We start from the raw sequence: 24,376 nt of genomic DNA on the forward strand, positions 1-24,376 counted from the left end.
TATTGAGAGAAAAGACATTTTCACACCCTCCATATATTAAATAATTTAACATATATGAAATAATGCAACATATCAAAGTCACTTAACAAAGTCTTTTCTAAATCACAGCTGTTAAAATGAGAGGTGACAGGTGAAAAAGAAAAGTTTAGTCTGAAGAAGCACAGGAGGAGGGCGTGAACAACTCTCACAAATTGGAAGGGAGTTTAGAACGCACAGTCTGAGGTTCTAGTTCTGAGGGGAAAACAGCCGAGCCTCTTCGAGGTGGCACAGCAGGAGAGGTCCCTGGGGACAGAGTCTGGTGAGAGGGCCCGGGGGAAGTCTGAGGAGGGGGCGTTACGTGACCACCTGGGACTGTGCCGCATGGTTTAGGTACAAGAGTGGGGGATGAAAAAGGAGAAGGAAAATATCCAGTGTCAAAAGATGAGCGAGTGGCACGGTGGTCACAGACCTGTGCCATCTCCTGGGGCAGGGACGGGTGGGAGCTGGATAAAAACTTAAGGTCCTCTGAAAAACGCCCCAAAGGAGAATCTCTGCCAGGCGTATGCGGCTGGTTAGAATGCTGGGAAGATAGAGACTGGGGCATGAGCAAAGAGCTGTGGGATCCCATGGCACTGGAGGGGTCACTGTAGTGGAAAGTCCTGCCACTAACAGGGCTCTGAATGGTTGGGCTGGGGGCCACTGGGGTAAGGCAGGGAGAAGCATTTGCAGAACCGTACTGTGCCAAGGAGGCCAAGGCAGATTTCTCCTGGGACATCTGGTGAGGCAAAAGTCCAGACTGCAGACCTGCCAGGTTAAAATGGCTGAGGGACGAAGGAGAACTGTCAAGTGGTGGGTGGCTGTGCAGTCCTCTGTTAGAAGAAGGGGAGCCATTGGGAGGAGAGTTAAACAGGTTCAAACCACTGGTAGTTCTACCTAGACTGGGCAGCTGATGGATAGGAGCCACCTGAGGGGGCTTAGGAAGAGGCTGGCAGAGTGGTAGCTGCCCACTCATAGGGTTAGACGAGGCAGTAGAGATTGGACTCTGACAGCGAGATGGAATAAGTCCATGTGTAACTCCACTGGAGGTTACAGTGACTGAACAGGTTACAGAACCTCCACTTGCTCCTGGTACTTTGCTGGTTTGCCCTGCTCCCATGTTACCTCCTACATGGGTGCATATTGATCCACCAGATGCTCTTCCCAGAGATCCTACCATTGATTCTCCAGAAACCACTCCAGCAGAGCCCCCTACAGGGAAACCCCCTGATGCCAATCCCATAGGTCCAATAGAAACCCTTCCTAATGATCCTCCATTATTTGAGGCTAGAGATGCTTTAGATGACACACTCAGTGGTATCTTGGTAAACTCTCCAATTGGCCCACATGTAAAGCCTCCCTGTGACCCTGATGACCTCTCTGGTCTTGTAGTAACACATAGTGCTGTCCCTTCAGGCAATCCCAGTGATTCTCCTGAGGTTTCAGTTAGCCCCGCAGAAGCTCCTCCTGATACAAAATGCCCTAGTGAAGATGTCTCTTTTGCTATTAAGTCCTCTGCTGTCCACACTATATCTCCACCAGTGGTCCCTTCAACTGACCCACCAACTGCTCCACTTGGAGGCCACCCTGACACTCCCCCACAGGCGCCAGCCATCCCTCCACTTAATCCTGACCCTGTGCTTCCACTTATAGACCCTTGGTGGAAGAGATTAGATAGAGGTGGCGTGCTGGAGCGAAATGATTGTTGTCGCTGGGGCTGGGGATGTAACTGGGCTGTACTTGACGAAGGGGAACCAAACATGGAACATTGTCCAAAGGCAAAGGCAGAAGCTCCACCTCCACTGGAGCCAGAACCAGATCCACTTGGCATACGATGACCTCCACTGCTTGCTGCTGGTTGACTGGCGCTTGTCCCACCTAAATTTGACATCATATGCTGGGCCCGAAAAGCGGCTAGTAATGGCATGTCAACATCATTGCGCATTCTGGAGGGTGTACCAGGTGGAGAGTCTCCTTCTGATCCAGGAGCAGTGGAGGAGGGTGCAAAAGTGTTGAGTTTTTTCAGTCTGTTAGGGGGATCCTTAAGGGACCCTAGGACAGAAACCGGGGGTCTGAAGAGTGTTGGAGGAAGGTGGGGATGGTGCGTAAGGGCTATTGCTACAGAGGTGGTGGCAGCCGCAGCTTGGAGTGGTGCTTGGATGAGGGGAGCCCATATCACTGGAGTAGGTGATGGAGGAGACTGAGGTGGGACGTTCTGCAATAGGTGGGCACAGTGAGCCATGTCCCTGTCGTGTTGTACAATCTGCTGGATAATCTCATTCTCCTGGTAGTTGAGAACACCAGAGCTGAGGTCATGCTGTACTTTGTGCTGCAGGATTGAATTTTTCTTGCCTAATAGCACAGAGAGAAAGAGAAGGGAAAGGACAGGTCAGAGAAGAAGATAGTGCAGTTTAGATAGTGCAGATAGTCAATTTACAGTTTAGGAATTAAAAGTTAATATAGCAAAACAACAGAAGGAAACAGACAACATGGCTGGAAACAGAAAAGAATATAAAACAGTTCTACTGTTTCCTAGTGCAATTTAGTGGAAACTGTGTGTCAAGTTGCAAGACTAATGGCTGGAATAAGAAGAGTTTAGAATTTTATATTTTTAAAGAGATTTTGAACTGATTCTAACAACTTCCCCTTCAGCATTTATGAGACAATTTACAACACAAATTGTAACTGCCATTTCTCACCTAGTGTGAACAGGAATAAACAATGTGATAAATACTGCTCACCCAAAAATAATATTTTACCATTTCTGTAAACAGATAGTAGAATCAAGCTACACTTTTGTTTCTCCATCCTTTCACTACCCTCAGCCAGAATGTAGTTAACATGACAAGATAGCAGATGTATTCTACACATGTAAATAAAATCACTGAATGACTCATACTCTCTTTATTTGTTTGTTTGTATGTTTGTATTTGTTTGCTGCCTTTGTCTTTGACTCACCAATGCGGTCAAGTCTGTCCAGGGCAACAGTCTCAAAAGCTCTTCTCATCATGGGATACTCCTCCAGCACCTCATTAAAGTTGTCCACAGACAGGGAGTACAAGCGACAGTATGTGTCTGCTCGCACACTTGCTGTACGCCTGCCTCGTGTCAGCAGGCAGATCTCTGTAACACAGAACAGGACACTAGGTAATGACGGGAGCACAGAATTCTTAAGATCTATTGTACAAAGTTTTCAAATGTTAGTAATATTTAAGAGATTTAATTGTAATATAAAAACAAGCTAATCTCATTAAATAGAATATTGTTTGTTATTATAACTTCTTTAATGCCAAAGTGGACACCAAATACTGAACCATTTGCAAAATTTTAACCAATATAGTAGCAGCAGTAGAGATCTGAAACTGACCAAAACATGAATCTACTAGGGATCTGGTAGCAGTATTTTTGACAGCCTTAACAGGCACACATTGTACAGTATAGCTGTACCTGACAGCTCTATGGGAGTTAGTAGAATGACGGAAGCAGTGTATGCTTACTCTTGTCCACCATGACAGATGCTTGTAAGTACAAGTATTTAATCTTCTCCCTGCCTTTCTACTGTCACTAAGCATATGTGCAGTTTAATGTGTGTTAGCTGGAGCTTGTGAGACAAAGTAACAATAAAAAATGGTTACATTTTCTTTTTACATGAGCAAATTAGTCCTGATTTTAAAACATTATTTAGAATTTGAACTGGTCTCTCTAGTGCAGTCAATTTTAGTTTCATTGATTTTTCAGTCCAGTGCCACCTACCCATATACAAAATTGTATCATTCACCACAAGTGTTGAGCAGTACAGGTATATGCATCTCTGTGATCACTGATAAGAAAGGAATCTATACATGTGTGATGGTTGGACAAATAATGATAATGGTAAGGTAATAATGGTAAGGCACAAACTATAAATGCAATATCACCTGGAAAGCTTTGGTATAAGCTGAAAAACATCATGTAGGGATATACTGTGTGCTAAATGGAATAGAACAGAATAGAACAGATCATAGATGGCAGGAGTTTAAAAGAGAGCAGCTTGGATGTGTGAGATAAGATGGTGTGTGTACAGTGGATGTGTGAAGAGCAGGCGGCCCTGGCTATAGCTGCACGGCTGAGGTCCATTTCCCACAGCACTGTCCCAGTAATCCCCTCTGAAGAGGAGCATCAGCACTCTGTATTAAATCCTCTTGTTTTGTGTTTCTCTGGACCAGGCCAAGACTACTGCCGAGATGAGGTGGTGAGCTGTACTGAGCCCTCTGTCCACTCTAGTGTAGTCATGTAACCGTTGACATTTAAATTAAGTGCCTTCACTAAATTCACGGCAAAGTACAGTACAGCAATCTTAGTTCTAAGTAAATAATTCCTTCCTGATATGAAAGTTTTTGTGAGATCCATTGCTATAGCAGAACTGAAAAAATATCTTCACTCTTTATACTGTCTAGTTTAGAGTTGGAATTCCTCATGGACCCTACGTAGACGCCCTTAATCTAGAGAAATCATTTTATATTTTAGTCAGAGTAGTCAGTAGCTACAAGGAGTAAAAATACTGCAGTTTTGCAAGCTCAATTTATCTGCATATGGGTACTGTAAATCCTGTTACTTTTGATCAGTTTCACACTTGCCATGTTTGATATAACTCGTCTTATTCCCACACAGTGATTTGGCAGGGCTCACCTGAGCTCTCTGACCTACTAGCATCTCCCATCTCCCCTCCCCCAGCGCCTTTGGCCAAGTGGACACTCTGTAACCTTTGGAGGTGGGCGCCTGATTCCTCTAGACAAGCGCTGCTCCCTCCCTCGGAGCATTAGCATAAGACTTTACATATGACCAGCACGCACACACAGGTGAAAAAAGATGTGGTGATTTTGATGCACAGCAGCTCACACATGCACAATGTGTTCATTCACAGAACCAAGTGAAAGTGAAAACAGTCCAAGTAAGATTGCCAACAGCTGAGTTAAGACAACTCATCTGAACTGAACTGAACTGAAAAAAAAAAAAAAATGTTAAAGGTAATAGGGACAATTACACCTAATAATTTAATACATTCTTTATTATTATTATCATATGCAGATTACTATGGTTTGAGATATTGGTCTGTATTCCAATATGTGCCTGAAAGGGCAGAAAAGGATAACTAAGCATATTATAAAAGTCTCAGAAGATGATTTATCATGACTGAAAAGCCTGATGAAAACTAGGTTAAGGGCAGCAGTAGGATTACTTGGTGTTTGTGACCCTTTGACTGTGTTAAGGTGCCTATTTGGCAGCTCTGTAGATTACAGCATCCTCCTGGGTCCATGGAGGAAAAAGGTGAAGGGAAGCCAAGATGAAAAGGGCCAAAAGGGAGTGGTATTACACTCTAACACAAGATCCAGTCTCTGGATTAGAAGTGGTGCATTTACTGAGAACCAAGACTGACTAAAACTTAAATCATGACCCTGAAGATAACCAACTGTGCAGTCAACTCCCTCTTAACTCCTTCCCAATCTCCCTGCCAGTCTCCCACTCTTTCCTCTGTTCTCACAAAGCTGTTACAAGCCACTCACTGGAAAGCAGTGGGAGCCATCTTAGAGGTGAAATCAAAGACTGGTTTTGATAAGCACCTCTGACTGGCATGAAGGCCACAGCAAGGTCAGGGAGCACTACTCCAACCAAGAGAAAACTATACCTTTGTGCTCTTACATCACGCCAGTAAAAGCAGACAGTCAAGATGAAATATTACTATAGACTACACAGTTTAATATAGATAAAATGAGCTCATTGATAAAGTGGTTGGATAAGTATTGCATTGTGAAGCTATAAGGAGGGCATAAGCATAGGGAAGGGGCACTCTTCCCAGAGTAGTGGGCAGAGAGTGGGCCTGGCCCAGCTCCATGTGTCCTTGGCGTCAGATCTGCAGTCACATTACATTTCCCCCTTTCACTGAATCTCTGTGTGCCCAGCTGATGTTTCCATCAGAACATGGTGTGTCCACTTGACTCTGTGCTCCCTAGCTCCAGCTGACCCTACAGCTTCTCTCAGAGGCAGATTGTAAGTGTGCATTTAAATGAATTATTCAGACAGTATATAAATGAACAATTTACACTACGCGCATGCTAGGATAAGCATACACATCGCCCACTCATGCTCAAAGTGTGAGACAAGTGAATATGACTGGGCAGCTTTGGCTTACAAATCATTAACAGGTCCAACTGTAAGAAAAAAAAAAAAAGTCTGTGTTTATAATTTCCTGTTTACTATTACTGACAGTCTTACTGAGGATCAACATGTGGTACATGCTGCATTTGCTGATCTTGCACCAATTCATTTCATGAATGACAACTTCATGTTGGGTAACAAACTCCGAATGGCTCCCAGCTTACCTCACTCATCTCTCTCCTCACACCCTCAGAGGAGTACCACTACCATAAATAGTCACAGCCTAATGGAGAAGAAGTCTTGCATCTCTAATGCATATGAGTGAAGAAAAATACACATCCTTCTATGGTATAGTAGGCCTATAGAAGACCTGTAAAATGCAATTATCAGAATTTTCAAAATTCAGGAACAGAGGCAACTGAAAGGTAAAAGTCAAGTAGTAGGACATAATGCAATGCATTTTTGCAGGTTTTCTCCACTATATTCAAACACAATTGCCTATAAAAGGAAAAACTACATGGAGTGCATGTATAAAAAAGAATCAAAATGAAAAGAAGCCAAAATTAGAAGAACAAAAAAAGAAGAAAGTACCATCAAAACTGCATTTTTCAGGACAAAGATGTATTATTTCCTGCTCAACACTAGAAGGTACTAGTTTAGACATGATTGACGGCTTTTTTAAGTAGAGACTGATCGAGGAACATTTTGGATACCATTTGAGACAACATAGCCCGGGAGGAAGCCAAGGATGTGTTGTCTAAAGTGCTGATTAGCCCGGGCATGTGTGGAGATCTGAGATTGGCTGCCATCTTTTCATTATTCCTGTGGAACCCCATGAGAGAGGGCATGAAGATGGACTTGAGACAGCAAGTCCTAATTAAACTTCCACAGACGGGTCATGTGATGTTAAATGCTATGCCACTATTCTTCATAGTACTTAGTGGAGTAGTCTAAATGATACGCTGTCACTGGGCAAATGAATTGGTATTTGGTGAGGGCATTATGGCAGCAGTGTGTGCTACATGTGTCATAGGTCGTGAGGCTGTGAAAAGGGCAGGCATTAACTGACCCTGATTAACTGCAACATAGTGCTCCGGATTATCTCATTTCAAAAGTACACATTCATACACTCTGACATTAGTTTTTTGATGTGGGTAGCTAGACTATACAGACTTGGGTTGGTGTCCGAAAGAAAAAATGTAAAAAAAAAAAAGGAACTGGGGCCGCATTTGGAAGCAAAATAGAAACCTATTTGCTGCCTTGTTACACAAACTAACATTCAAAATTATAGAATCCTTCTGTTTAAAAATGCAATATCTGTTCACAGTGTTAGCATATTTTTCACTTACCAAGCAAGTGAGAGATGTGGTAACAGAAAACACAAATTCAGATATCTCAGAGCATGCACTGAAACTTTATGGCTTTGTGGCTTTTCTTCCTCAAAAATGTCTATAGTAATGGTTCATGGCTACTGTGGCTTTTACAAGTACGCTGCTCACACATAAAGATTATGCTATTCCTTATTTCTTTGTCCTTGCTAATCTTTTGATAAAAATAATTATTGAAAAAAGTGTGTAAACAAGGTTTGTGACTTTTGTCAGATCATCTTACCTCCAAAGTAGGATCCGTCTGACAGTTTAGTCTCTTTATTGCCCTTGGTTAGCACACTGACAACACCGTGCTGAATAAAGTACATCTTTTTGCCGATGGTACCCTCCCTGATGATGTAATCTCCAGGTTGAAACACCTCAAACTTGAGCTTCGTCAGCATGGAAGTGACAAAGTTTGGATCTGCATTAGCAAACAGTGGCATGGACGCTACTAGTTTTCGACAGTTAAAGTTGATGATTTCCTGCATAAGAAAATCAGAATAAAGGGAGAATACAATAGTGTTTCATTGAAAGTCAAACAATGAGAAGCTATTATGTGTTAGAATTCAAAGAAAAGATTGTAACTGGGGCTTTTCTCACCTCTCGGAGTGGCTCGTTCAGCTCTCCCAGGATGCTTTCCTCGTCAAACATCTTGCCTTGGTAACGATGCTCATAGTAGTCATGGATTCTCTGCCTCATATCAGCGGGCAGCTTGTGAAAAGACATGTACTGCTCCACCTGTTTATACTGTGGACACACAAACAAGAAGGACCAGGGTTATTTAAAAAAATTTATATAAAGGGCTGCACAGATTTATAGGCTATTCCAGTATGTAGTTCTTGGGTGGAGTTCCATTTGGGCAAAGCATAAATGTGGGCTGTGACATACATTAATAAGCTGGATGTCCTGACATTCTAAACTGCCCATATTTTAAAACTGGGAGGGAGAACAAGTCAAAATTCAATGGCAGATTTAGCTTTTTAGCTGTCATTATGCAGCCTGTCACAAAATGAAACTTTTTCTATTTTTTATTCAAAATATAAAAATGCAATAGTTGCTTTGCTTGAGTATATTTGCATTAATGGCCATGATGTGACGAGACTTGGTAGTGCTAATTTACATTCTGCATCATATATGCAGATTAAAGCAGCGCAAGAGCACCTTGGGAATACTAAGAGGTACAATCCTTGACCCTCAAAAAATAAAGAGATGAAAAAGGGAAAAATTAACCATTCACTTAGCAAAGGAGGTATACTTTGATCATCATTACTACACTGGCAACACCCACCACATGTACCAACGCGGCTGACCTTAGATGTCTCCTCCTTTGTTCTACCACTCCACTACCACAGTCACTACTCATCCCAGGAATGATCATCAAAAGGCTGGTCTTGTGGAAATCTTACACAATAAATACGGACAGCTGTCTTGTGCGAGTCACATTGTTTTTGCAGGAGTGGAAATACTGTCAGGGCTTTTCAAAATCAGAGCATGTGAGAGTTAATATTAAACTCACGCTAGGATTACACTAGGGACTGTACATCAGCAAGATATACAGTACAATACCAAAAGGTATAGGGGAGGGCTTTCAGGTGGCAGTCACTATATCTTGACCCACTGACACACTGCACACTTTGTTTAATAATTTCTAAACTATTACTTAAAGGGGATTCATTCATGTAAAATGTAAAAAGTTATAACCCAGTTCCCCCCATTAGCTTTCTCAAAGTTGTAGTTCAATTGATTAATGTTTGAGTAATCCTGTATTATCCTGTTTTCAAAGTTTTCACCTATCCACTATTCCCGCCCATTGCTCCATACTTATTTGCAATTATTGTAAAAAAAAAAAAAAAAAAAAAAGACTCTGGGTCATACATGTAGCATTCACAAATGTCACGCCTTTCCAACAGTTAAAGCATGCAAATGAAAATCTGCTGCTTGTGACAATGAAAATGCCACTATGAAGAGGCATCTCATATTTGAATGAGAGGTAAGTGGACCAGTTTGTTTCATTAGGCTGTTTTTAGATCAATATTGCACACAAAACACTGGTACTTGGTACTTGCTTTTGTACCGATATCAAGATTTCTTATCTGATCTAGCAATGGAGTTGACAGGTATAACTCAAATTATGAATCTCAAATCTGTATGTCTATTAAATCTGACATGGCACAGCAGGGTGCGGTGTTTCAAGAGACGAGTGAGTTTCATCCGGGAGAAATAGATTAAATAATTATGCTGGGAGGAGTTGTAGAATGTATGTCACTTACTAATTATGGGCGTGTTTAAAGGGCTTCTGCTAATGCCATGATAGGCAGATAAAATCTTATGTGCAATGAATGATCTTTCGGCTTTCGAGTCCTTGTCAATTGTCGCTCTACTTGGCATATTTAAACCGCCTTCATTATCAGAAGTCTAATCATTCCACCATGAAACCTCCATGCATTTTAGATGAAGATTTATAGCCCAAATATCTAAGTCTAGGTCAAAATCTATCCAAAAGTTTAGGAAAGGTGACAGTTTATGTTATCAAAACTCTAATTATTGTATAAGTTAGCATTACATATTAATTTCCCAAGGTGTATTTACTCTCTTATAAACGTACTGATCGTAGCTGTGAAGGAGAATGGGCTTTACAGTCTGTTAGTGTTGTGGAGTGAGTACACTGTGTCCCAGCTCAGAATACAGTAAATTGCAACAGGCAGTTTATGTGGGTGACTGATCATACCTTTGCGAGAATACACAATCACAAAGGTGACAGTTCTCTACTATCTTAACCATCTTAACGTGTAACAGATCTTTTATCTCTTTCTCGCTATTTTGTTTGATTAAACTCTATTTGTTTATCTATTTTTAACATTCTTGAGGTTTGAATAACAAGCTACACCATATGAATTATTCAGTAAAAGAAAAGAAAGTCACCTGAATACAAACCCCTTTTGTATATAGTAAATGTTTGTTATGCTCACCACAGTTTTTTGTTGATTCACCGACCTTCCCAGAGGTTAGATTATTAGATTATTTGTCTGCTTTATAAACTCTCCTTAAAACTGGTACTTTAAGATTCACCCACAACCACATGGAGCTGCTAAACTGAACAGTACCTGGAGATCTAAAGAAAAGAGTGAGAGAAGAGGAGGGGCGGGGTCTACGTATACAAAGCACTGTGATTGGTCTAACAGGTATACACACTTCAAACTTCGCTCCTGCAACCAGCTCTTTGTAATCAGAAAAGTCTTAATGTCACCAACTACTGTAAATTGCAGTGGCCAATGAAGGCAGCACTTTTTTTTTTTTATCAGAAAGCTGCAAATGTACCTAGTTTGTATTTAAGTTGCCAAAAAATGACAGTGGATAAAGCTATATACACACACAAAAAAGTGGATTTTGTGTTTAGTTTTGCTTTAAGTCCAAATGCCTTGAAACTTTTACTTGAAAGGTACTTCTTCTGTTGAGTCATAAGTAAAAGTTATGGCTGCCGCAGAATATAAAAATAATATTACCGTGTCTGGATTAGTGCCATCGGTCAAGTCCTGACTAATGAGAACAGCTCTCACTGTAAAGCACAATCAGAATTAAGCTCCTGCACTTGTTGACAGCTATGTCCTTGGCTCCATCTATGAGGCAATCATTCAGGGAAACACAGGCATTTCCCACTTTCATTAACAATATCTTTTCAGAGACTGATTGCATAATTTAAAAACTAAGGAACATGTTTATCCATTTAGAAAGAATAACTTTTAGAGAATTAAAAACAAAAACAAAAAAAACAGTCCATATGCCCTTGAAAAAGTTGGGAATCAAAAAAGGAAGAAGCGAAAGTGATCTTTTCACCCACTAACAATTAGTTTTGGGCCTTATTATCTATCCCCACAAGAGCAGTGTTTAATTACAAAGTGTTAATTAGAGCTTGAAATGGGAGGAGCTATGTCATGCTATGCCATTTTCTTTTTGAAGTCTTTTGGGACAAACATGTCATGACACGCTACTCACTAGTGTTCCATGGGTGTATAATTTTACCCAACAACAACACACAACATTGAAGCGATAATAAAACTGCTTTGTTAGCAGTAATCATTTCTATTTGTACTGCATTTAAGTGGCAAGGATTTACACAGTTTTGCTGTCTAGAATTCTCCACAGTATGGCATTAGATTGTCTCTATGGAGAGTAGCAAGTCAGATCTGTGGAGAGGCTACCTTGCTAAGAATAAGAATGTATGTTTTTCAAGTTATTTTTGGGAATATCATATATTACTTAATAATGCAAGGTTAATGCATGGTCCATGTATCAAGAGTAGCGAACCTCGCATCAGAACATGGAACATTTAACAATGAACCTCAAAGGAACATCTAAAACTGATACCAAAATGTCAGATCAAACTGACTATAAAGTTAATTCCACCAAAGTAGAATCAAGTTAATAAAGCTATTTTTCCTCTCAGCAGGACCCTTCAACCTCTAATATTTTGCATGATTTCTGCTTTTTTGTATAGCAGTTAACAGACTGTCTGATTCATATTTAAGACCCCATTTTAGCCTGCTTGCTAGCTTCTGACAGCCAAGGCATTTATAACATGGTGCCACATTCTAATACAAATCTATTCAGAAAAGATTACCCAGGCTTTTTGATTATCATTTCCACCATCTTTGAGACCCAAGCTTTATTTTACCCTTCCTCCTCTCTAGTCACAACAGTTCACAGATCTTCACACAGATTGCCTTTCATCAGTGGTCTCTCCCAAAGGGGTTTCTCCAATCAAAATCTAACAAGTACCTGAACATCAGCTCTGCATGCCAAATGATAAAGGAGAATCTGCACTCTTAGAAATTAATTGCAGTGTGCTGTAATAACCTTTCTACAGACAGCAGCATGTGAAGCCATGGGCACAGAGGACCCTCTGCACAGAGAGGGGATTCTCAGGCTCCTCAGGGACTGATCCCAGAATCAGGAGCAAATGGCTTTGGTAGCAAGTCCTGATGGGAACTGACACAGACCAGCTGTTCAAACAAGTTGGCAGTACAGCATCTCTAAAAAAGAGCAACCAACAGGCTGTCCTTTTACTCTGCTTTCCATTTAATATCCACAGAGATTAGCTGTATTAATCATGGACCCAATTTGGGATTTACACGCACTGATTCAGCAGCTAGAAATTTGGCAGACAGTCAGTCTTTTTGCTGCACATCTCAGGTTTGTAAAATGCATCAGGCTTGAGTTAATCTCTCCCCAAATGTACTTGTTTCACACCTCAATCTGCTCTGTGTTATTCATTTTGTTGGTATCTAGTGAGTTTGTGGCTCCATTACCTGGATGTCAAATCTTCCCATCCTTTCATCCCCGCAGACATAGCCAATATTGCAGCCTAGCAGCTCATTATCGCCCATGCTGGGGCTGGAGAGGGCATGGCACCCAGGAACACGGATCAGCCATTACAAGCAGCTGTCAGAGCATTAAGCCCTGAGAACACAGGAGACTGGGGTTCCGTTCTCCACAACCCACTGGATACATGGGATATCATCAAGATAATTCCTGTCTTTCTTTAAAGGACATAAACTTTAAAAGGGGGTGACTGAGAACTTATACTATCTGTCTATACTTTAACCAATAAACCCCACTGCATTATTGTAAGAATGTCCATATTTTGGTAGCAATATTGTTATGAAAAGCTGTGGGATATCACTTTCTTCTGGTTTACAAAAAAAAAACATGTTTCTTAGACGGCTCCTGAAATTACCCTATTATATGAAAAATCCATGCTGTATTATGTTGACTGCATAGTACAGCTACACCAAACCAAAATACATTTGTGTAATATTTATTTGTCTTTACTTACTACTTTTAATCGTAGACATACACAACAACACCTTTGCCAGATTCACATAAATATCTATCTTCACTTTACCATCATCGACCAGTTTACTGCCCTTTAAAAACAACAACAACAAGCATATGGTTCAGACTTGCCTTCTCCTGGTATTGGCGTCGAGATGAGTCCAGTGACTGGATTAGGGCGGTGGCGTGGCCCACAAACATGGCATAGCAGGTAGCACCCACAATCATGCTGAGGATGGTGAGCCACACGTCTGTCATGCCCACTGGGGGGTACATGCCATACCCGATACACAGCATGTGGCTCATAGCTTTGAAAAGTGCGTAGGAGTACTGCTGTCCCCACGTGTCATTCTGTAAAAGGCATTAACCAAAGTAAACAGTTAGTCGGTTAGTAATAATAATTCCTTACTATCTCAGAGAATAAAAGTCAAATCATATTATCAGTAGTGATATTATTTCAACCCCAGTGATATGATTTCTTCTTATAACAAAAAGGTACATGCTTTGATATTACTTGATATTATTTGTAAAAAAAAAAAAAAAAATCACAACAGTCATATAAAGTAAAAACAAAACTGTAAAATAGCAATAAATAAGTTTTTAAACATTTAAACACACCTCTCACAGTCTTAAAAGCCAGAGAATGGAAGGGGGTTCAAGCAGACTGAAACACTCCACTTACAATACAATAGAATATATAAGAATTAGTTTTAACCAACAGGTTACAGCTCATTCACCTCCATTCATAATCTACATTATGTGGAGAAAGCCAGAATTTGGGCAGTGGCCTAAAGCATAGCTCTGAGAATGTGTAGATAAGATGGTAGACACTGGAGGCCTGTGTGACACAAACTAGGTCAAGTATTTAGAAAGATGTGATTTCTCTCAGAGTTTTCACATTTGTAGTAGATAAATTGGCCTTTTCCTTTCAGATCCCGGTGGTAGTTCATGGCAAATCAATATCAACTCTCTCCTGGGGGTGACATGCCCAAATTGCTTTGAAACTCATTTCCACAGTGGAAAAGCCTGCAAGATAGTGATTTTATTAGTCCTCTTCTGAAAAGGTAAGGAACGATGACCCACCAAGATAATAGGACAGCTACTGTAAAAGAAGACAGAAATCTCAGCTAATGATTCTAATCAGGGTCAAACCAAGCATGACTGAGTTCATCAATGAGTGAGTAGACTGGATCAGGTAATGCTAACTGAATATGAAAAGGCTTCCAAGCAAGAAGAGGCCGCCCAGAGTCAATTCAAAAAGACCAACTTTTTTTTTTTTTTTTTTTAAATCTCACAGCAGTTCATTCTCATAAATAATGCAATTACAGTTTAAGTATTATCTTTTTTTTTTCTTTCAGTCAATTGTGGGCATCACTCAGTATTAGGGGTGGGGGATATTGGCAAAAATGAATATTTCAATATTTTTTTTTGCATTATCTCAATCCAAATATTCAAACAATATTTTAACAATGCATCTGGAATGTGCTAAATGTGCCTTAAAGGGCTTATATAACACAATTTTCTGATATATGTTGTTTCCTCACTAAAGCATACCTAGGGTGTTTTGTTTCATATTTAGTTCTTCTCTTAAAATAAAATTTAAAAAAATACAGGAAACAGTCCATTGGTAAACTGCATACACCTTCACTAGAATAATTTAAATAATTTCAGATGTGAAATTGCTAGTCTCTACTGAACAAAAAGTAAAAGGTAGCTGTTAACATGAAAACAGCCACTATATGACAACACAAGGTGGAACAGAGCATTTTGAGCTTTGGAGATGTAGACAGACTAATAATAAAATGTTACTCAAACATGTGAATGAAACAAATCACAGCTCCAAGTATGTTTCTGATGAGGAAATACAATTCTAACATGGCTTAAAGCTCACAAGAGTAAATTTTACATATATAGGAGCTTTAAATGTCTTCATACTGCACAACTGGTATTATTAATGTTTTGTGCAATACCAATTGCAATACCAGTTTCACAAATGAGAAGAGGTACAAATTAACATTGGGAGATTCTAGTATGTTTTTATGTTTTTATTTATAGACAAAATACTAATTCTGCACATCTTCAGAACTACAATTGCTATATTATCCATTTTTCGATGTGCTGTCCATGCCTGCTCAGTATCTGACAACAATGAACAAAAAGCACCACATTACTCAACTGATGTGTGCATTGACAAGACATCTGTTGAGGCCACTCCAGATGCATTCTTAGGGTTACATAAAAGCTGATTTATTGGCTAGTAATAGATCAATGCTCATTGCTAGGAGCGCCAGGTTTTAAGAGACCCACAACCAACCTGACAGTAAATCAGATAACATGTGGGCAAGTGCGTTAACACAGACCAAGAGCTGCAGGTTGTGCTAAAACATCAGATGTGATCCACAGAACAGGCAAATAACAAGTATTGCATTAGGAATCACGCCTATGACACAGACGTGATGATCCATACCAGCAGCTGTTTTGAGAGCATGAGAACTGCCAATAGTCAGCCAATACTGATCAAGAGCTGCATTTCAATAAAGCCAAAATGAGGGTGAATAAATTCTAATGGAACAGAATAGGAAACATAAAACATAGAAATAGAAGTATTGTTCAAATCACAAAAACAATCATAAAATGTTTAAAGGTACAGTATGGAACTTTCTGGAGGTGACACTTCACCTGCATGATTCCATAGAAAGAGAAAATTAAAACCTTACTTTGGAATATTCTCCATGATAGTCAAAGGAGCAATATTTTCATGGAAACAAGCAGGTGGAGGCCCAAACCTATGGAGTAAGAAAGCTGTCAAAAATATTTGTGCGCGTAAAATAGAAATCCGTGCGTATTTGGGAAATCCGTGCATATTTGGCTGTAGTTGCGCATAAAATAAATATTTGTAAACTCTCAAATGAGTCCAGTCGTACATAAAATATATTGTGTGTATTTTATCCATCAGAATACGAATTGAAAAATTACGACGTCATTAATTACAATCACGAAATGAAAATTTACGATTACGCTTTCATCAGTACGAATACGAATTCACAGACGGAACTTTACTGTCAAAAATACATCATCACTTCACAGACATTATCCATAGAGCAGAAGAAACATCGATCAAGATCAAGACTGCACATGCTCAAGTTTGTAGCAGAGGGTAAACACAGAGTAATAGCACAAGAAGCTACAACAGCGACCAACAAGTGGGTTAATTCAAATCTATTGTAAAAATGTCTTGAATTCGGGAACCGAACGCTGCTGTATAATATTGTGTAGAAACACCTCCTTTGAACGGGAAATTGCACCTATATGTTAGATAACATAGTGGAGCCAGTTGGCTAACATCCGATGTAACGTTATCCCAGGGCTAATTAACAAATATCAGGTTCTCTGTATGTTTAGATTATAACATTCACGGCTACAGCCACAGCGAGCATCAGTCAGTCTTAACCTTCATCTCAGCTGCATTTCAGACAATGGGTTATACATGAGTTATAATGGGTTATAATGAGCAAATCCATCCACGTCATGGTGACGTTAAACTTACCGGTAAATACTGTAAACATACCAAGGTGTTGCCTGTAAACACGAACATTAATTGTTGCTGGAAGCTGCATTAAACTGTAATGTGTAACATTTCATTGGCTGTGACGTCGTAACCAGGACAGTTTGGTAGTGTTTGGTGTAAACTGGGACATTTCAGCGTCCCGAGGAACTTTTGGTGGCATTTCATGCGAGAAATGCAGCTGAAGTGAAGACTGACTGATGCTCGCTGTGGCTGTAGCCGTGAATGTTTTAATCTAAACATACAGAGAACCCTGATATTTGTTAATTAGCCCTGGGATAACGTTACGGCTGATGTTAGCCAACTGGCTCCACTATGTTATCTAACATATAGGTGCAATTTCCCGTTCAAAGGAGGTGTTTCTACACAATATTATACAGCAGCGTTCGGTTCCCGAATTCAAGACATATTTACAATAGATTTGAATTAACCCACTTGTTGGTCGCTGTTGTAGCTTCTTGTGCTATTACTCTGTGTTTACCCTCTGCTACAAACTTGAGCATGTGCAGTCTTGATCTTGATCGATGTTTCTTCTGCTCTATGGATAATGTCTGTGAAGTGATGACGTATTTTTGACAGTAAAGTTCCGTCTGTGAATTCGTATTCGTACTGATGAAAGCGTAATCGTAAATTTTCATTTCGTGATTGTAATTCATGACGTCGTAATTTTTCAATTCGTATTCTGATGGATAAAATACACACAATATATTTTATGTATGAATGGATTCATTTGAGAGTTTACAAATATTTATTTTATGCGCAACTACAGCCAAATATGCACGGATTTCCCAAATACGTACGGATTTCTATTTTACACGCACGAATATTTTTGACAGCTTTCTTACTCCATACAAACCTATTATCTGGCCTGAAGGACAAAGCAATAACATTTCTATGGACACAACCAGGTGGTGGCCCTTCCACTTGAAATGTTACGCAGTGCACTTTTAAATATTATTGAATATAATATTTATTGTTCAATACAAACAGTAACAGTATAATTTAAATTTTAGTAATGTAACATTGTTTTTGTTTTTCTTAACTTGTCATGTTGCCAGTGCAATTTGTCATAAATGTACTTATTATATGTAGCATTCTAAGATAAGTTAATAAAAAAATACACACATACGCACATACACACACATACATACATAAACAAACTTACCACCATCTTATTTTTAGCCACCCAACAGTCTGCGGGAAAGTCCTGCAGCATGGGCACCAAGAACTGCAGGCAGCCATCCCAGTGACACAGAAGTAGCATCATGCCAATCAAGTTGACTATCCTCACCATGGCACTGGCGAGGTCATAGGTCATATGGAAGATCTAATGAAAAGCAGAGGAGAGAATAAAACAGGAAATGGGTTAGGATCTGGAGCTCAAATCTTGTCAGATTGGAAAGTGCACAAAGCCACAGGGGAGATTTGCTTCCTCACACCACCATCGTAGCGACTTGTACTAGATCACGTCATGCATGTAGTAAGGGATTGACGCTGAAGGGAATGTGTAAAGAGTTAAAGAGAGCTAAAAGCCACCGCCTGTTCAGAGACTGGGCCTGGAGGTGCAGCTGTGCATGTGGTAGAAACAATCCAGAGGGAATGGTTAGTGGAAGGCGACGAGTGCTTTGTGTCCCTTGTTGCTGACTCAGTTTTATCATTAGCCACTTAGCCTAATACATTAATGGTACAGCACAGTGGAGGTACCTACCACTCTGCTTAAACTTGATTAATTGAATTCAGAATTGACTTTTTTCTGCAACTGAACACTTCACCATATTCTGATTCCATGCACAATTTCTGTTATTTGTAGAGCTTTAGTCCCTTTATCATTTACTGGATTAATCAGTCATTGCAGTTTGGGTCAGATACAAATAGTAGTTTTACAATCTTTTGCTTTTTAAGAGCTTTTGCCACGTACCTTTTTTAGTAAACTAATCAATTGACAGGACAAGTCTTTAATCGACCAATAATTTGACCAGACCTACAGTGCTCTGCACCATTTAGTCTATACCAGTCTGTTAAAATCTGACTTAAAATGTACATTTCTCAAATGTGACATTTTCATAGTTATATAATGTACTGAAATGATGTAGATGAAACCATTCAAATATCTGAGTGGATTTCAACACTCTTTTTTATGTAATGTGAACAAAGAGTTTTGAAGAAAATACACTAAAATGAGACAATAGACAGACCGATCAGTTGGCAGGATGATATTTGCAGTTTTTAATGTATTGTATATCAGCCTTAAGGACTGCGGGTGAGTTTGTGTATCGGTCAAACATACATCGGCAGCACTTATTTGCCATCGGTTGCTCTGGATTTTAAACAATCGACAGACACATTTGCCATGAAAAAAAACAAAAAAACATATTGGTTGATCTCTAGTTGAAATGCGTTGGATCTTTTGTATTTTATTATTTTGGAGTATTTAAAATGTATACTTTTGGCTATTTCTCATAGTCACCTAAACTTCATCCACGTGTCCTCTTTCTCTCTCTCTCTCTATTTGGCAGAAACATTTAGCCTTGGGCACTTTCTTGTACCTACGCTGAATCATCCACACAGCACCTTTCTCACTCAAATTCGAACTTGCTCATTTTCACACACTGTTTACATTTATGACCTTGTTCTAAATAAGTCATGTATTCTAAGACACGCCAAAGCCAGAGTGAAATTAAAATAGCATTCACATATTTCAAATGTAATTCAAATTCAACCAGGAGTTAATAATAAATGTACTACCCCTTTCAATCACCTACATTAAGCCCAGCATATTTTTCATTTGCAGTATTGAATTTTGAGGAAATGGATGCTTATTAAAAAGGAGGTTACACTTTAAGATAAAAAATGAGTTTCCAATTACAGTATTTTAGGAGACATTAAGGTCTGGGAGAGGACTAAAATATTGTCTAGAAGACGTTGCGCTTAAACCATCTTCAATTTATTGCTAAGAATTTACATAATTACCATTGTAGTAATACAATTTATCCCGAGGCAATATGCAGAAGTAAGCCATGCATAAAACAGATATGTTTTAGTATGTACATGATTAATTGGTGTTTGTTCTAGACTAGAAATATGCTAGAAAGTGGTACAACACTAGACAGAATTGCTGTATGCTGTAGGCTGCAAAATTCATGAACATGCATTGTCTGCATTTGTAGTATAACATGATTCTAAAATGCAATAAATATTTTCATATATTTATCCAAAAATGAACATAATTGTCATGTTGTCATGTTGCATGTAACACACATTCTGAGATCACTGAGATCAGAGCAGCTGCTTACATGACACAATATACAGGGAGGATGATGGATTAATGATCACAAGTTTGCTTAAATTGAAAGAACCGCAGAGGGAGATTGGTAGAGGGCTGAGTGAGGGCTGGTTGATAAGGGGAGAGACAGTTATGTGGTTTGTCATATCTGTTCTGCAAACAAGAGGCTCAAATTTAACCCACTTGCAGCTTCCATCAAAAACATGGATATGATCATTGCATCTAGTTGGTAAACTCAGTTCTGAGGTCTTGTTGCAAGTTATAAAAACATCAACTGTAAAATTAAGGCTGGATCACTGTGACGGCCACTAGACCATTATAGAAAATAATTAACCAAATGCAAACATGCAAAAATTTTAATATACCATAAAAAATCTAGCACTAAATTAAAAATAGAAACTATTGGATGCTTTTGCTTCTGGCCTTTTTTGTCTTGAGTACCACTAAGGATTTCTAAGGATGCAATGTATACAAAATGCACTCAATTCCACCTTTCTTTTAAAACTGAAATCATACCCCCTAGAAAGGCAGAGCAACAGTGAGCAGAGGCAGATGGAGTGACAAGAGCGCGGCAGGTGAAAGAGCAGACACATATGTCCCATGATGCTGATGGAGCTGCCCAGACACAAGCCGAATAGCACTGCACTCAGGCAACTGCTGTTAGCAACACACGGCATCACTAATGATGATGAATGAACAAGCATGGTGGCATATACCACATACGAGAGGAAAGAAGAAATCAAGGGATGACAAAACTACAAAAATTGTGATCCATCATTTTTGTTTTCTTCATTTTTGTATTAAGAGGTTACACCACGACTACAACAAAGAGTAAAGAAAAAAGTGAACTTTTTGTAGGAGCTGTTAATAGCTTAATTGCATAACATAGTGTTACACAGATATCCCCCAAATCATGTTCAAACTCTTTATGAGTCTTGTTTTTGTTTATTGTTATTATTTTAAATTCATTTATTTTATGTTTTAAGTTGATTGACAGTAGAATATGCCAACTAACTTTTGCCCTCACAGAATTTGAAGCCTATTCTTGATCACCTAACAGTGAAGAGATTGAGAGTAAGCATGATCAAAATGTGACACGGTGCGTAGTGTCATGGCGGACAGGGTGGAAGTGTGGAATGAGAAGCAGGACTGGGACTGGACCAGAGGGAACAGCCTTCCATCATCTGTCTAAACAGGCCTGCAGCACTGCTCGAGTCACAAAAAGACTCTCTCTGCTCCCCACCATTGGGTTTGTGCAAGATTACACATTTCACTGTAATCGTTTTTTTTTTTTTTTAAAGAAAATCCACCACGGGTATTCATATCACACAAGCAGCTCATTCAGAGTGTTGAGGACCTGTCACTGTCACTGGAAAGCCTCATTGTATGCTTCATAATAGCCCATTAAATCTATTATCCCTGCTTTTCTTATCTTTAAAAGAGCATCCAGTCAATGAGTGGAGAGCTGATTAGCTGATTGAGCAGATTTAAATATTTTTGTATGGATTTACTGAGTGGAAAAAACACATATTCTCTCTTCTTTAACCCAAGGGGCACCAGTATGGCTCATTCCTATTTACCACCATAATAATGCTAACTGTAGCTCATAGCCCAATGGGAACTGAAAGGTGCAAATCAATCCATCCGAGATTTGCATTTTGCACCCATAAAAAGCTCAGTACACCTTAGTCTGTTTGTCCTACTTCTGAGACAGTCTGACAAATGCTATTTCCACAGAGGAAGCTAAGATTTGTGGACGGCTCGATACAGCGGTGTGTGAGATATCGGTGAGGAGGGGAGGAAGCCCTGTGAGCTTAGTCATTAGTGCACTGCATTGAATCTGATTTAACCGGATGACTAATCTCATCCAAGTCTCTGGTTTGTCAACAGCAGACAACTCCAATGAGCAGAATATCCGGTCACAGTGGTATTTTTATCCTGATGGGAGAGTGACAAGAGGGAGACGGGGAGCTGCTCTGTGGATGCATGTGTGGATATGTGCACACCATGTTGAATGTCATTATGCACGACTGCGCCATCACTGGCATGAAGCCACTGCCATCACAACCTCTTTGTTTGTAAACAACACATTCTGTCCAAAATGGCTGTGAGGATAAATAAGAGGCAATCACAAGTTATTCAAGGCTACAAGAATAAAATGAATTCCTGGTGTGTGTTTCTTTCTCCAAATGTATGATTTGGTTGCAGGTTAGCTCTTTGTCTATTGTAATCTCTCATTACACAATGCACATACATGTTTTATCTTGCTATCAGACTTTCATTCATGTGAACATTCACGTGAAATCCATGATATAAAAGCTTTGTTCAGGGGAAAATGGATTAGGTAGACATACCCTGATCATAAAACTTACTCAGTACAGCAAGTTAACGAGATGTGTTGGACTGTCTTCACCAACTGAAGCAAAACAACATACAAAAACTAGGTCAATCTTATCCAAGCAAGTATTTGGTTGGTCAAGCAAAGAACTCTCAAGAATATATGACTGTTGTTGTAAGCAAGGAGGATGTCTGGGGCTTTATATTTTGATTTTGATACTAAATTCTTGAATAGAAACCATCCAGATTTTAAGCACTGCCATTTAAAGAAAAAATCAAATTTTATACTCCAGAATCTGAAGTCTGCTCCAAACCATTTGTTTTTACTTAACAGGGTATTGGCTGTATAACTCCCAAATGAAAAGACTCAAGCCTATCTTTCACAATTAAATATAACAGAATCAGCCTTGATTAAAATGTATGAATTGCTTGATAGCCTTTCAGACTATCTAAGTCATAGCCTGAACCAGCAAGAAAACAAATAAAAATATTTCAGTTTCATACTTCAGATTGGGCTACTTAGCTTTTTTTTTTCTTTTTTCTTTTAAATAAGTTAATTTTATGTTGTACCCAAAGAGTACACTGTAAAAAGAAAGATGTGACAACATATGACCACAACATGCTATATGCAGCCAATTATTTAATAAACTAAATATACTTAAAATGATTTTTAGTTCTTGTCAAGCCAGAAGTAAGAGCCAAAACCAGTGCCCTGATTGTCTGCAAGTTTCGCTTCGGCCTCAGAAAAAAAAGCAATTCTGAATCCATTCATGTGCCCAAAAATTAAAGCATGTGGATCTGGAGCAAATCAGGTACCCTAGATTTGAATACATATTATAGAACATTTGACTATAACATTCTGCTCTGTGTAAGTCCTAAAAAGTTTTATTCCCAGCTGATGTCAGAGTTTGCTGGAAGTAGTTCCCCACTGTATTACTGCATACAAGGCATTAACCATCAGACACAGTTCACTAAGCTGTATTCGGTACGTCCCATAAGAAGTGTCCCCTGAACGACTTCTCACTTCCAGGAGAAGATCAAACAATAATAAACGGAATACATTTGAGCTGTTATATTTAACTTCCTTTTCAACTCTGGCTATAGTTCAGCATAAAATCTCAATCACAATCTTTATATTGTGCCTAAAAGAAACCAAGAAATTCAAAATGTAGTCATCAAAATAAAAGTCAAGAGGTCCGTCAGGTGGTGTGATCATCGCAAAAGTTATTCTACGGTGGGTGATGGGTGACATTTGAGAGAGGTTGCATCTCTTTGAGGTGGAGACAAAGCTGGCCTTTTCACACAGTCGGACTAAGTAGCATTCATCAGCGCACCTCGCCCACAGTTGCACATAAAACATGTAAATGGCAGCTGGCAGCTCCTCTGTTTGTCGAGTTATTTAAGTCATTGTTGTCCTACTTTGTCTTTGCAAAGTTTGAAGAGAAGGTGTTATGCAAAATCAACTTTTTGGAGCTTTCTACCATGTTATAACATAATCAAAAACATGCCTGAAGTAGTTTTATGTGTAATTTATGCATGTTTGAGTTAACTTGAGATGTCTACTGGACAGCATGCAAACCCTCCTTAAGGCTAGCAGTACAAGCCTGTCCAAGACTCAGTCTAAGTCACCCATGCTCCCACACTGCAATTTTTCAATATATAAAAGCATGATACAAAACAATACTCCTTCAAAAACATGATGTGATAAGCTGTAGTTTCATTAAATAAGATGCACATTGATTGCACTCTGAAGGGGGAGTGATTTAAAGCAGAGAGCAACGGGAGTGGGGATTTAAAAACAAAACTGAAACTTATTAAACCTTTTAATATGTTGTTTTT

General features: G+C 39.3%; 1 protein-coding gene across 1 annotated transcript in view; it reads right to left on the reverse strand.

Annotated features, from left to right (window-relative positions):
* Positions 1-184: 184 nt before the first annotated feature.
* hcn4 (hyperpolarization activated cyclic nucleotide-gated potassium channel 4) overlaps positions 185-24,376 on the reverse strand; it is a 36,502-nt gene continuing 12,310 nt past the window's right edge. The window contains exons 3-8 of the mRNA XM_020941530.2: positions 18,083-18,244; positions 13,485-13,703; positions 8,121-8,267; positions 7,762-8,002; positions 2,974-3,138; positions 185-2,367 (exon numbers count right to left, since the gene is read on the reverse strand). Coding sequence (XP_020797189.2) covers positions 185-2,367; positions 2,974-3,138; positions 7,762-8,002; positions 8,121-8,267; positions 13,485-13,703; positions 18,083-18,244 — 3,117 coding nt within the window. The remainder of the gene's footprint in view (positions 2,368-2,973; positions 3,139-7,761; positions 8,003-8,120; positions 8,268-13,484; positions 13,704-18,082; positions 18,245-24,376) is intronic.

The sequence above is a fragment of the Boleophthalmus pectinirostris genome, unplaced genomic scaffold, assembly GCF_026225935.1.
Source record: "Boleophthalmus pectinirostris isolate CB_2022bp ecotype Guang Dong unplaced genomic scaffold, ASM2622593v1 HiC_scaffold_19, whole genome shotgun sequence".
Classification (NCBI taxonomy): Eukaryota; Metazoa; Chordata; class Actinopteri; order Gobiiformes; family Gobiidae; genus Boleophthalmus; species Boleophthalmus pectinirostris.